Source organism: Gopherus flavomarginatus, chromosome 2, assembly GCF_025201925.1.
Source record: "Gopherus flavomarginatus isolate rGopFla2 chromosome 2, rGopFla2.mat.asm, whole genome shotgun sequence".
In the NCBI taxonomy this organism is placed as follows: Eukaryota; Metazoa; Chordata; order Testudines; family Testudinidae; genus Gopherus; species Gopherus flavomarginatus.
This window is the reverse complement of record NC_066618.1, coordinates 237,565,964-237,578,372: the sequence shown is the minus strand read 5'-3', so window position 1 is coordinate 237,578,372 and position 12,409 is coordinate 237,565,964. Positions and strand designations below refer to the sequence as shown.

General features: G+C 38.5%; 1 protein-coding gene across 5 annotated transcripts in view; it reads left to right on the top strand.

The window, feature by feature from the left end:
• The window catches only part of PDE7A (phosphodiesterase 7A), a 158,175-nt gene extending 146,911 nt beyond the window's left edge, over window positions 1–11,264 (top strand). For 3 of the 5 annotated variants that reach the window (XM_050941028.1, XM_050941029.1, XM_050941026.1), the window contains 6 exons: window positions 1,777–1,908; window positions 2,188–2,279; window positions 2,922–3,066; window positions 5,203–5,299; window positions 7,757–7,837; window positions 9,505–11,264. In XM_050941028.1, coding sequence (XP_050796985.1) covers window positions 1,777–1,908; window positions 2,188–2,279; window positions 2,922–3,066; window positions 5,203–5,299; window positions 7,757–7,837; window positions 9,505–9,716 — 759 coding nt within the window. In that variant the 3' untranslated portion in view covers window positions 9,717–11,264. The other 2 variants (XM_050941027.1, XM_050941030.1) reach the window with 2 other exon arrangements.
• The last annotated feature ends 1,145 nt before the right edge of the window (window positions 11,265–12,409 follow it).

Here is a 12,409-nt window from a genome sequence, read left to right as displayed (position 1 = left end):
ATGCAACACATAACTGACAACCAAAAGGAGGGAGGAGATGAGGGTAATGAAAATAAGATCATGCAGTTATATATTTAGCTATTCATAGCGAGGTGCTTTCTGGAGGTAACAAATTTAGTTTAGAAAGGATTTAGGTGTTTATCCCCTTCTGTAGGTGAACATATTTTCAAAATAAAAAACTGAAATCCTTTTGTGGTGACACTTTTTAGGGTTGTGAAATATTCATACAACAGTGCACTTTTGTGGGATGGTGAGGAGGGCAGGGAAGAGGGTGTTCTTGAGTCATTACTGACAGCTTCTGATTCAGCAATGACGTGCATATTTCTTGAAGTGGAGGATTTTTCCAGCAGGTCAGTGCTATAAAACACCTCATCATGAAACACTGGACAAGTGTCATAAGCACTGAGCAAAAGAAAACCTTCAATAATGTCTACATTATTATGACTTTTCATTCCTCCAAATGCTGTTTATCACCCTAAATACTTATTCTCCTGAATTATTCGTTAGTGGGAAATAGAGCAAATTCTATTTGGTACAGAAATATATCTGTCATTTCGCAAAATGAAAAAAAATCAGCGCTCTCAAAAATTTCCAGAAAATTTCCAAAAAACACCATGGGCAGCATATAAAAAATGTCATTGCCATGCCTACAAAAATCTTTCCCTACCCAAACTCTCTACACCTGGGGTAGATTCAAACCACCAACATCAGTTAACAGTCACTGATGGTATTACAGATTCCAGGGCTGTTCAGTAAACTAGCATCTGAATATTTTGTTGGTCTTCCAGCAGTCAAATGGCTTGGCACAGGTTTTTCTGTTTGGTAGATAAAGTAAATAAGTAAATGGTAAATAAGTATTGTTATTGCATGGTTTCAAGTGATGCATTACCATTAATGATCATTTGAATTCAAACAACTTTATACCAGGGTACATTGGTAGCTTATCATTGGTCTGCTTCTATATACACTTTGTCAGTCTCTTCTCTATCCTGGTCCTTGTTTTTTGTTTTCCCTGTGAAAAGCTCTTTAGTTGCGGGACTGTGAAATTTGAGGGCTTATTAGTTGCTGTCATCTATCTCTCTACCCTTTCCCCCTTTTTTTCCCAATAGAGGTAGGAAATGGGATTCTGATACAAGATGGAAACTACCCAAATGAACAGTTCTGACAATGTGTGAGGCATGTATAGCTTTAGCTTGCTTAAATTAAATAAAATAAAAAACACCTTATTGAAATATTGTCTGCATTAAAACTAGTTGAGAAATAGCAGGACCTTTCGCTGACAGTGTACACATTAAGATCAGCTCAGAAGATGAGTTGGACAACTGACTTGAAGAAATAACCTTTTTCAAGGATTTTTAATTTAAATAGGGATTTTGAAATACTCTCTGGTTGGTAATGGAGTAGCTAACAATTTGAATGACAGTTCTAGCTATCATAAATATTTAAATAGTTATTGCATCTATCTAGATATTATTGACACGGTCAGATGAAATTGATCTTGAGCCTTTAACTTCTGTAGGGTAATTACTTCTGGATTGCCCTGTACCATGGTTAAGAAAAAAGTTTAATAGCAAAGTTCTACTAGTACCCTCACCTCGTTCTCTGCATTCACCTTTCTGTGATGGTGCTCTTCTTTCAAAGCACTGTGTGAAAGATTAAATTGAATGATCATTTTTGGGACCTTTTTCCAGGGACTGAATGCTAGCTATGAAAAGCCAATCAGAATTTTTTCACCTGTGAATATTCCCATGAATAATACTGTTACATTTATTACAGCTTTCCAAATCTCTAACTCCATGGGATGTTCTGCTCAGTTTAATTGCAGCTGCCACACATGATTTGGATCATCCAGGTGTTAATCAGCCTTTCCTTATTAAAACAAACCATTACTTAGCAACTTTATATAAGGTAAGTGAAAATATCATACTTATCAGAACCAGGTTTGAGTATCTTTTCAGTATAGAAGAATTATATTAACAGTGAAATTGCTAATGTACTCACTTAATGGCAGACTTGAACCTGGGATGTTTATCATATGGAGTGAAAACAATAAATACAAGCTATTAACGTAATAGAAGTGTTAAAAAGTTTGAAAATCGTGAATCTATTTGAGAGGCAAATAGACTGTAGTGTAAGACTAATACAATCTTTTAAACTAACGGCAGTAATTTTGTTTCTGGTTTGCAGAATATCTCAGTATTAGAAAATCACCACTGGAGATCAGCAGTAGGGTTGTTGAGAGAGTCTGGTTTATTTGCACATATGTCATTAGAAAACAGGTATGTATTTTTTGTACGAAGTGTATCCACTATATGAAGTTACATACAATGTGTTATCCATAGCATCAGACAACTTTGTAAACAAGTGTTATGTTAAAATATTACATAGCAATTCATAATCCTAGCTGAATAGTCAGATCATTTTAAGATTTAATGGGTGCTATGAGCCTTGCAGGAACAGTTAATCATTGCTTGGAAACTAGTATTTGTTGTGAACACTGAGTGATGGAAGTGTATTCATTATACAAACATTTGATTAGATTGAAAGAAAATATTGACTGACTAGTAAGAGAGAATTGTATTCTGTGACCTAAACAGTAACTCATGTTCTGTATTTTAAAATTGCAGCTCTTTTCATCTTCTTTAACAATAGCTAGAATAATTTAGCTTAAAAATATTTGCAGTAAGTTTCTTTCTTCCTGTGAGCTACCTGTGAAATGTCAGAGTATTTTTATAAATATTGTAGTTTTTAAAAATTTTATATAAACATTTGAAAGTGCTGCACTTACAACCATCATGGCTTACAGTTTATGTATACATTCGTATACAGTTGCTACACTCAACTTAAATGTGTCAATATGATGCTCTAATTTTTTTCCTCATATTTTTGTGCCTTTGGGGGTGTTATATCACTAATTTCAGGAAGCTGATGGAAAGCCAGATAGGTGCTCTGATTCTTGCCACAGACATAAGTCGGCAAAACGAATACCTGTCCGTGTTTAGAACCCATTTGGACAGAGGAGACCTATGTTTAGAGGAGGCAGGCCATCGCCACTTCATTTTACAGGTGACTGTTTTGAAAGTTTCATACTATTTCAGAAGTAAATTGCTTCAAATATCATACTCTTTTTTCCTCCCAGGAAAATGGTCTTCAGCTGCCATGGGTGACCAGTGAAGAGAGGATGTTTTATTCTTTAGTTGTGCTTAGTGTGCGCAAGGCCTGCTTACACAATGAGATGGAGTACTGGCAAGTCCTGCTGAGGCTCCAGAAGATCCTCACTCTGTAGAGGGCAAAACCAGCCCTTTTTGCCTGCACATATTAGAGAGGAGCTTTCTCAATGAAGCAGAGGAAGGAGCAGATGAGTCAGAAGCAGAGGAGGGGGAATTAGAAATGGAGGTTAAGGTTTTCAGTCTATCACTGATCCCAGCAGTCAGAAACTGGGTTAACAAATCTTTCATTGTGGTGGAAGGTTTTTGCTCCTCCCTCTAAAGAAAATCCCGAAGAGACTGGTTTAAGACTGTTTTAGAGTTAACTTTGGGTCTCTTGGGCAATACTCTAAGATATATTGTGGGGTACTGCTGTATTGTTATGAAGCCTTGGTTTGTGCTGGCAGATACCTCTTGATAGGGAGGTATACAGAAGGCTAAAACACTTCCTTTGAGAAAGAGGAACATTAAACTGGAGGGAGGATCCTCTTAAAGAGTGCAGAAATTCTGTGATTTCAGATTGGTCATCCTATCTACAAAAATCAATGAATAGTAAAAACCCAGGGTTTTGACCTGTCCTGACCAAGCCATAAACAACAAATTTTCAGTTAAGTGGGGACTTATATTTTGTTTTTCAAAAATAAGTAATGCAAAGAAGTAAACTGAATTATACTAACTCAATCCTACTAGGATCTCTGGCGTTGAAACTATGCTATCAGTTAATTCTTTAAAATGTCTTATTGCAGTTATAAAATGGGGAGTGGGAATGTTCAATGGCTTTAAGATAGTGTTTTCCTAACTACTAACTTAATTTTTGGTTAGATTTAATTAAAATAAATACTGTTTGTAATTTTATTTCATATATAAATGTCTTTATATTGACTGCTCTGCATACAGTGCCCTTGAGAGGTACTTTGTATTTAACTCTCATTCACTTTGTCTAGGATAGAAGTCTGTTTGCCTTCAGTTTTACTTAGCTCTGTTCATGACCTCTTATAATTCTCCAAATAGCATTCTGTTAGTGTACTATGGGTAAGGCTAAGATTTTGTGACTGATATTTTTAGTAAAAGTCACAGACAGGTCACGGGCAAAACAGAAAAAGTCACAGAAGCCGTAACGTGTCCCTAACTTTTACTAAAAATATACCTGACAAAATGGGGATCTGGGGATCTCCAACCTACTTCAAGTGGGGCAGCTGCAGGGACTAGAGCTGCCTGTAGCAGCTGGGGGCTGTGAGGTACCTGCCACCTGCCGCTCTGGGCATCCTTCGCTGCCCGCCGGGACTAGGAGCTTGGGGATTCCCTGCCACCCACGGGAACTAGGAGCTTGGCTTCCTCTGGAGCAGCCCAGAGATGCCTGCCACCCCCAGCGGCTGGGAGCTCAGGGTTCCTTGCCATCCCCAGGAGCTCAGGGTTTTCCCCCGCTGCTGCCCACTGGGAGCTCAGGGTTCCCCCGCAGTGCCATCCTGGGCATCAGGGAGCTGGAGGTTCCCCCACCACTACCTACTGGGAGATGGGGGTTCTCCCACCACCTGCCAGGAGTTGGGGGGGTGTCCCCCACCGCCACTAGTGGCAGAGAGCTCAGGGGTTTCCCCGGTGGCTACAGGGAGCTCGGGGGATTCCCCACTGCCGCTGGCGGCAGGGAGCTGCAGGGGCCACCATAGGTGGCAGGGGTACCCCAAAGCTTCCTGCCCAAGCGGGTGGCAGGGGACCCTGCAGCTCTCAACCATCGCAGTCTGAAGTCACGGAGGACACTGGAATTCACGGATTCTGTGACTTCTGCGACCTCTGTGACTAAATTGCAGCCTTAACTATGGTATATAGTTTTAGAGTGAAATGCAAGTGGTTGAGTTTGTTACCCTGATTAGAAAAATGCATGAGACATTACAGAATACAGTAGTGGCTACTCTAGAAATTATGCTGCTTTTTTGTATTCATATTTTTGCATGTAGAGAACAATTGAAAGTAGTGTAACCCTGTATATGTAATTCACTAGATGGCTTTGAAGTGTGCTGATATTTGTAATCCATGCCGGACCTGGGAACTGAGCAAGCAGTGGAGTGAAAAAGTAACAGAGGAATTCTTCCATCAAGGCAAGTAAAAGAATAGAAATAGTCTAATCTCATACCAATGAATGTGTAAATGTATCATAAGATGAATATCTGAGAGTCATAGTGACTCTGTGAGATGAAGGGCTATAAATTTAGGACTAAAGGAGGGTTAAAATAATCCTTTTCTTCTGTTGGCTACATTCTTGAAAGAGGCTGCTGCTTCTACTAACAGCTGATAAAGAATCTGCTTTAACTCATACACCCAAAAGTTTCAGATTCTAGTTGAAATGTATTCCTCACTATTAGAGATACTTTAAATGAAGGATATATACATAGGGCTGTCAAGCAATTAAAAAAATTAATTGTGATTAATCACATGATAAATCACGCTGTTAATAATGAAATACCATTTATATAAATTCTTTGGATGTTTTCCACATTTTCAAATATATTGATACCAATTACAACACAGAATATAAAGTGTACAGTGCTCACTTTGTATTTATTTTTAAATATAAATATTTGCCCGGTAAAAATAAAAAATAGTATTTTTAATTCACTTAATACAAGTACTGTTGTGCAATTTCTTTATCATGAAAGTTGAACTTACAGATATAGAATTATGTACAAAACATAAATGCATTCAAAAATAAAACAATGTAAAACTTTTGAGCCTACAAGTCAACTCAGTCCTACTTCTTGGTCAGCCAATTGCTCAAACAAACAAGTTTGTTTACATTTGCAGGAGATAATGCTGCCCACTCCTTGTTTACAATGTCACCTGAAAGTGAGAACAGGCATTCTCATGGCACTGTTGTAGCTGGCATTGCAAGATATTTACATGCCAAATGTGCTAAAGATTCATATGTCCCTTCATGCTTCAGCCACCATTCCAGAGCACCTGTGTCCATGCTGATGACTGGTTTTGTTCGATAACAGTCCAAAGCAGAGCAGACTGACATGTTCATTTTCATCATCTGAGTCAGATGCCACCAACAGAAGGTTGATTTTATTTTTTGATGGTTCTGGTTCTATAGTTTCCGCATCAGTGTATTGCTCTTTTAAGACTTCGAAAGCATGCTGTATACCCTATCCCTCTCAGATTTTGGAAGGCACTTCACATTCTTAAACTTTAGGTTGAGTGATGTAGCTATCTTTAGAAATCTCATATTGGCACCTTCTTTGTGTTTTGTCAAATCTGCAGTGAAAGTGTTCTTAAAACAAACAACATGTGCTGGGTCATCATCCGAGACTGCTATAACATGAAATATGTAGCAGAATGTGGTTAAAATATAGAGCAGTAGACATGCAATTCTCCCCCCCAAGGAGTTCAGTCACAAATTTAACTAACGCATTTTTTTTTTAACAAACATCATCAGCATGGAAGCATGTCCTCTGGAATGGTGGCCAAAGCATGAAGGGGCATGTGAATATTTAGCGCATCTGGCACATAAATACCTTGCAATGCTGGCTACAAAAGTGCCATGCGAACATCTGTTCTCACTTTCAGGTGACATTGTAAATAAGCAGGCATTATGTCCCATAAATGTAAATAAATGTGTTTGTCTTAGCAATTGGCTGAACAAGAAGTAGGACTGAGTGGACTTGTAGGCTCTAAAGCAGGGGTCAGCAACCTTTCAGAAGTGGTGTGCCGAGTCTTCATTTATTCACTCTGATTTATGGTTTCCTGTGCCAGTAATACATTTTAACGTTTTTAGAAGGTCTCTCTCTATAATATGTAACTAAACTATTGTTGTATGTAAGGTAAGTAAGGTTTTTAAAATGTTTAAGAAGCTTCATTTAAAATTTAAATTAAAATGCAGAGCCCTCCCGACCGGTGGCCAGGACTCAGGCAGTGTGAGTGCCACTGAAAATTAGCTTGTGTGCTGCCTTTGGCACGCGTGCCGTAGGTTGCCTACCCCTGCTGTAAAGTTTTGCATCGTTTTGTTTTTGTGTGCAGTAATATAACAAAAAAAAAAAATCTACATTTGTAAGTTGTACTTTCATGATAAAGAGATTGCACTTACAGTACCTGTATGAGGTGCATTGAAAAATACAGTTTATTTTGTTTATCATTTTAGTGCAAATATTTGTAATAAAAATTATATAAAGTGAGCATTGTACACTTTGATTTCAATTACAATACAGCATACTATTTGAAAATGTAGAAAAACATCCAAAATATTTAATAAATTTAGTATTCAATTGTTTAATAATAACTGCAATTAATCGCGATTACATTTTTTAGTTAATTGTGAGAGTTAACTGCGATTAATCGACAGCCCTAATATTTATATCTGCTCTTACATTGGGTTATATTTTTGCAAATGCATTTTAAAAGTAAAGATTCAGTTGTAATCATAGAAACTGTTCTCTCAAGGTGACTTGCTTTCCTTGAATGGTTGACTAAGACAGATTTGGTTGTGTATATCATGAATTAACAGTTCCAGAATGCTTACAGTTAAAAATTACTTTTCTAAGTAATTGTTCTCTCTCCAGGAGATGTTGAAAAAAAATATCACTTGGGTGTGAGTCCGCTGTGTGATCGACAGTCAGAAACCATTGCCAACATCCAGATTGGTAACTACAAATATATGTATATGAACAGTTTAAAATCTTTCAGTGGTTCCCTTTAATGACAGTTTTTAGAGGAAGGAAAGCTGTCTTTGCCTGTAAATCTTAGAATTTTCACTTCATTTGTCTTCTTTTTTGTGTTCATATGGCAATGCTCCTTCACCACGAGCAATTTTTTTCTTTGCTTTAAAATGTCTCCTTTGAATTTAGTACTCGTGAAAGGTGCTCGATTGATAGTCCTGGAGACTGAAGTCCTGTATCCATAGAGCAGGTACAGCATGGGCAGCAGCAATGCAGCCTTTCCCATACTACTTCTCCAATGTGCCTTAATCCTAACCTGGAATGACAAACTCCAGAGTTAGAGGACATTTCATTCACCTACCCATTCAGTCCTTGGTGCCTCTAGTGAAGCTGCCAGTTGACTTAGCCTTTTGGAATTTGGACACCTATTCACTGGGAACTGGTTTAAAGATAGTCTTAAAGCATAGAAATTTCATGTAGGTCAATGGACAGCTGTTAGATTATTTTTGATCACTTCCAACCTGGGCTAGATTTATACCAGGGACAGAAGTGAAAGGATTTTCCCATTCATAAACATTGACTTTTTTCAAAAAAAGTTTTCTTTTCATATAGATTGAATGGGATTGAATGAAAAAATTATGTTCTGCTATTTGAAGCAGATTAATAAATTTTAACCCCAGACATAATTTGAATTTTTTTATTTCATATAAAATTGAAAATGTAAAAAAAAATTGTGACTTTGGTTCTCACAAATTATACTAAATTACATCAATTATAACCAGTCAGATTGCTGACTAGCTGACCATAATTTTGATTTTTTTTAAAAATAAACTGTTTTTTTTTTAAATAATGCAAAAGTATAGTTCTGGCAACCTTATCTTTAAATTTTTGTTAGCATATAAAAAGCCAGTTTTTTAAAGGTATTTAGGCATCTCACAGCCATTGAAATCAATGGGAGTTAGGCACCTGAATACCTTTAAAAATCTTAGACATAGACAAAATACTGTTGTGTGTGTATATATAGGGCAGTCGCCTATTTCAAGCTGTCTCATTTGCTGCACAGCACTAGGAGCCCTTTGATTTGTGGAGGCCATTAGTGATCGTTGCTTTAAATGAGACGCAAGTTTGCCTGGTTATACTTCAGTACACTTAACTGGTTTAGTGATGCTGAGGGAATTTGAATGTGTATTTCCTTTGTAACACAATTCAGCTTGTTTGTGGGATATTTTATTATATACGAGCTTGTGTCTGTTAGACTTTTTCAGGCTTTTTAGTCTAGTTTATGTGGCTGAATTCAAATCTGATGATTGGTTTCCTCCTTTTTCTCCTCTCCAATAGTTTTTTTTTTTCCCTTTATTTCTCCACTGCCCTAAAAGGGAACAAATGAGATTCATTAGCTACTTCTTAATACAATATTATGCTATTCTTTTGACTGTCAAACCTGTAACATTTCTATGGATTACACTTCTATATTTTAATCAAGTGCCATAGTGTTAGAAATATTGAAAGATGACCATTTTTACGTATAAGTTGGAGAAGAGTTGCTAATGCATTGTTAATCTTTTATAGCACTTCCTAAACCCTTTAAAACCTTTACCTTAAAAATGCATATTCTTTTTCCTGTTTTTAATCTAAAGCTTTCTTCTTTAAAGGTTTTATGACCTACTTAGTGGAGCCATTATTTTCAGAGTGGGCCCGGTTTTCAAATACCAGGTTATCACAGACGATGCTTGGTCATCTGGGACTGAATAAAGCTAGTTGGAAGGGACTGCAAAGAGAACAGTCAAGCAGTGGTGATGATACTGATCCTGCATTTGAGGAAATGGACTCAGACGTATTACCTCAGGAAACTCGATTGTCCTGACCCCAGAATCTGCATGACAAAATTGCCTCTCATGTAGGTATCTGCACAATGGGGTTTGAGGAAAAACCTATGACTGCTCAAGGTTCGGTGTAAATGATGCCAGCATTATTTATTTCCAAGTTTTCCTTTACAGATCACTTGAACCCAATTTTTATTTACAAGATTGGAACATAGAGCAATATGCATATGCCTCAGTTGGCTTTTGTTTGGAACCTTGAATATGCAAAGCACAGCAGTGACTGAATCTTGAAGGAACAATACAAGGTGCCACGTGGGGTTTTTTTAAAAGTTTGAAATAAGGTCTTCAGAACTAAGACTTGAGATGAACTATTCCATGTTCCTGGGATTTAGCAAGTCTTACATAAACATGTTCAAAGCATACCTTCCACTCAGTCCTTGTTTAAAATATGGAAATGTGAAGTGCCCATCCTCTGCTGCCTCTGGCAAGACTTGATGTTTACAAATGTACTCTGAAACTATTGTTTCTAGACTTATCTTTATGCATGGCTGTGAAAGAACCACTAACTTTGGGTATTCTTTTAGCAGAAGACAAGATAAGGTCAAATCTGAAACTGATGCTTTTTTTCCTTTGGATGCCAGAAAAGACTCCATTTGTCATTATTTTGTTTGTGCACTGGGAACTGAGTTTTCATCATAGAGCACAGCCAAGCTTTACTCCAGTGCTGTATGGGAATGCAGTTTTTGAAAATGCTTCTGAATTTGCAGAGTGGGGGTGGGTGGGGGGAACATTGTCCCTAACTGTGTTGCAATTCTGCAGTGAAAATGTTGCATGTTGTTTTCACTATTGTACATTTGAACTGCATATGCAAGAAAAAGGTAGAATGTCTATAAACACCATATTCAACTCAGGGTATTTGTCAATCTGAAATAAAGTGGGATGGGAACTGTGTCCTTCCGAACAAGGGTACAAATGCCCCTTTCGCTGCAGTGTGTATGTACGTGTGGGTGTGAGAATGTTTGGGGTTATGTGGGGAGGCAGTGGGAAGGGTTTCAACTGCAACATTTTTTATTTATTCTTTTAGAATGTGACAGTGTAATGAACAGCCACATTGGGGGGAACTGTAACAAATTGCTACAGATGCCTTAAACTATGCACAAAGCTAAGTGACCAAATTTGTTTTTGATTTGAAAAAAGTGCATTGTTTACTTATTCCTCCCTCTACTGAAACATTACCCACTTATGGGTTTTTGATGTGAAAAGGAGAAATGTTTTTAAGGACAAAATTTAAGGACTAATTTTAAACTTCAAACATTCCATTTTTGTAATTTGTTTTACATTGTTTTAAGTACAGTAAGCACAACTGTTATAGAGTTTAAGAGAAACCGGTGCTTTCTTTTAGTTCATTTGTATTTCCTTTGTTATTTCTGTAAAAGACTGTTTATTAATTCTGTTTACAGTTTGTTGCAACAGCCATTTTTGGGAGAGAGCTTCAATGTAAAGCCACTTGTAAAGGCTTTACCATACTCATTTTAATATGTGCTTGTTGCTCTTAACTTTTGATGAATAAAAAATAACTTTTCACATTATGCTCTTGTACATTTAAGTTAATAAACTGAGTCTATTATTATGGAGAAGTAGTTAAGCTTGCAATTAACTTCCATTATAAAACCTTATTTTAATCCCATTATATGTATTTTTAAATGTTTGTCCTGCAAATTGTCAAATTTACTCACTTCCGCAACTTTTGCCTGCAGTTAGAATTAGAGCTCTCTTAAAAATGATCCTGACTTGTGTGTTTGTCTCCCTCTAGGTTAAAAGTGGCTTGTTATCCCTTCAAATTCTCCACATTTTGTTAAATTTCCCTAAAATCACTGTCCATTTGTATGCTCCCTTGGTCTGGGGAAGAACATGCACAGGTCTTGAATTCTAGAACCACTGTTACTAATGTAAAGCCTTAACCAACCCTCCTGCCAGATCCCACACCACCAGTCTTACAGGGATTGATTACAGTATCATCCACTAAGGTATGTGGCTCCCTCACTGAGCACAAGTGGCAGCTTGTCAATTTCTTGGCACCTTTTTACTCACCCGGGGAAGCGATTTAAAAAAAAAAAGGCACCACCCACTGCGGCACTTTTATTTTACTCACCTGACGGCGCTCTGGGTCTTCGGTGGCACTGTGGCGGCGGGACCTTCACTCGCTCCGGGTCTTCAGCGGCAAATCGGCGTCAGGACCTTCAGTGCTGCCAAAGACACCCGGAGCGAGTGAAGGGGCCGCTGCCGAAGACCTGGAGCGCCGTCGGGTGAGTAAAAGCACGGCAGCAGGTGGTGCCTTTTTTTTTTTTTTTTTTTTTTTTTTTTAATTGCTCCCCCTGTTCCCTCCACCTGGCTACGCCACTGGCGTGGAGCTGTGGCCAATGGGAGCTGCGGGGGCAGTGCTTGCAGAGCGGGGCAGTGCATGAAGCCATGCACTGCCCACCTCCCACAGGGGCCGCAGGGGCGCATTGGCTCCTTCCAGGAGCGGCGTGGGGCCGGGGTAGGCAGTGTCTTAGCCTTGCTGCGCCACTAACCGGGAGCCGCCGGAGGTAAGTGCTGCCCAGCGGGAGGCCGCATCCCAACCCCCAGCCCTGAGCTCCCTGCTGGAGCCAGCACCCTGTACCCCCTCTTGCACCCCAACACTCTGCTCAGCCCAGAGCCTCCTCCTGCACCCCAAGCCCCAGCCCTGACCCCC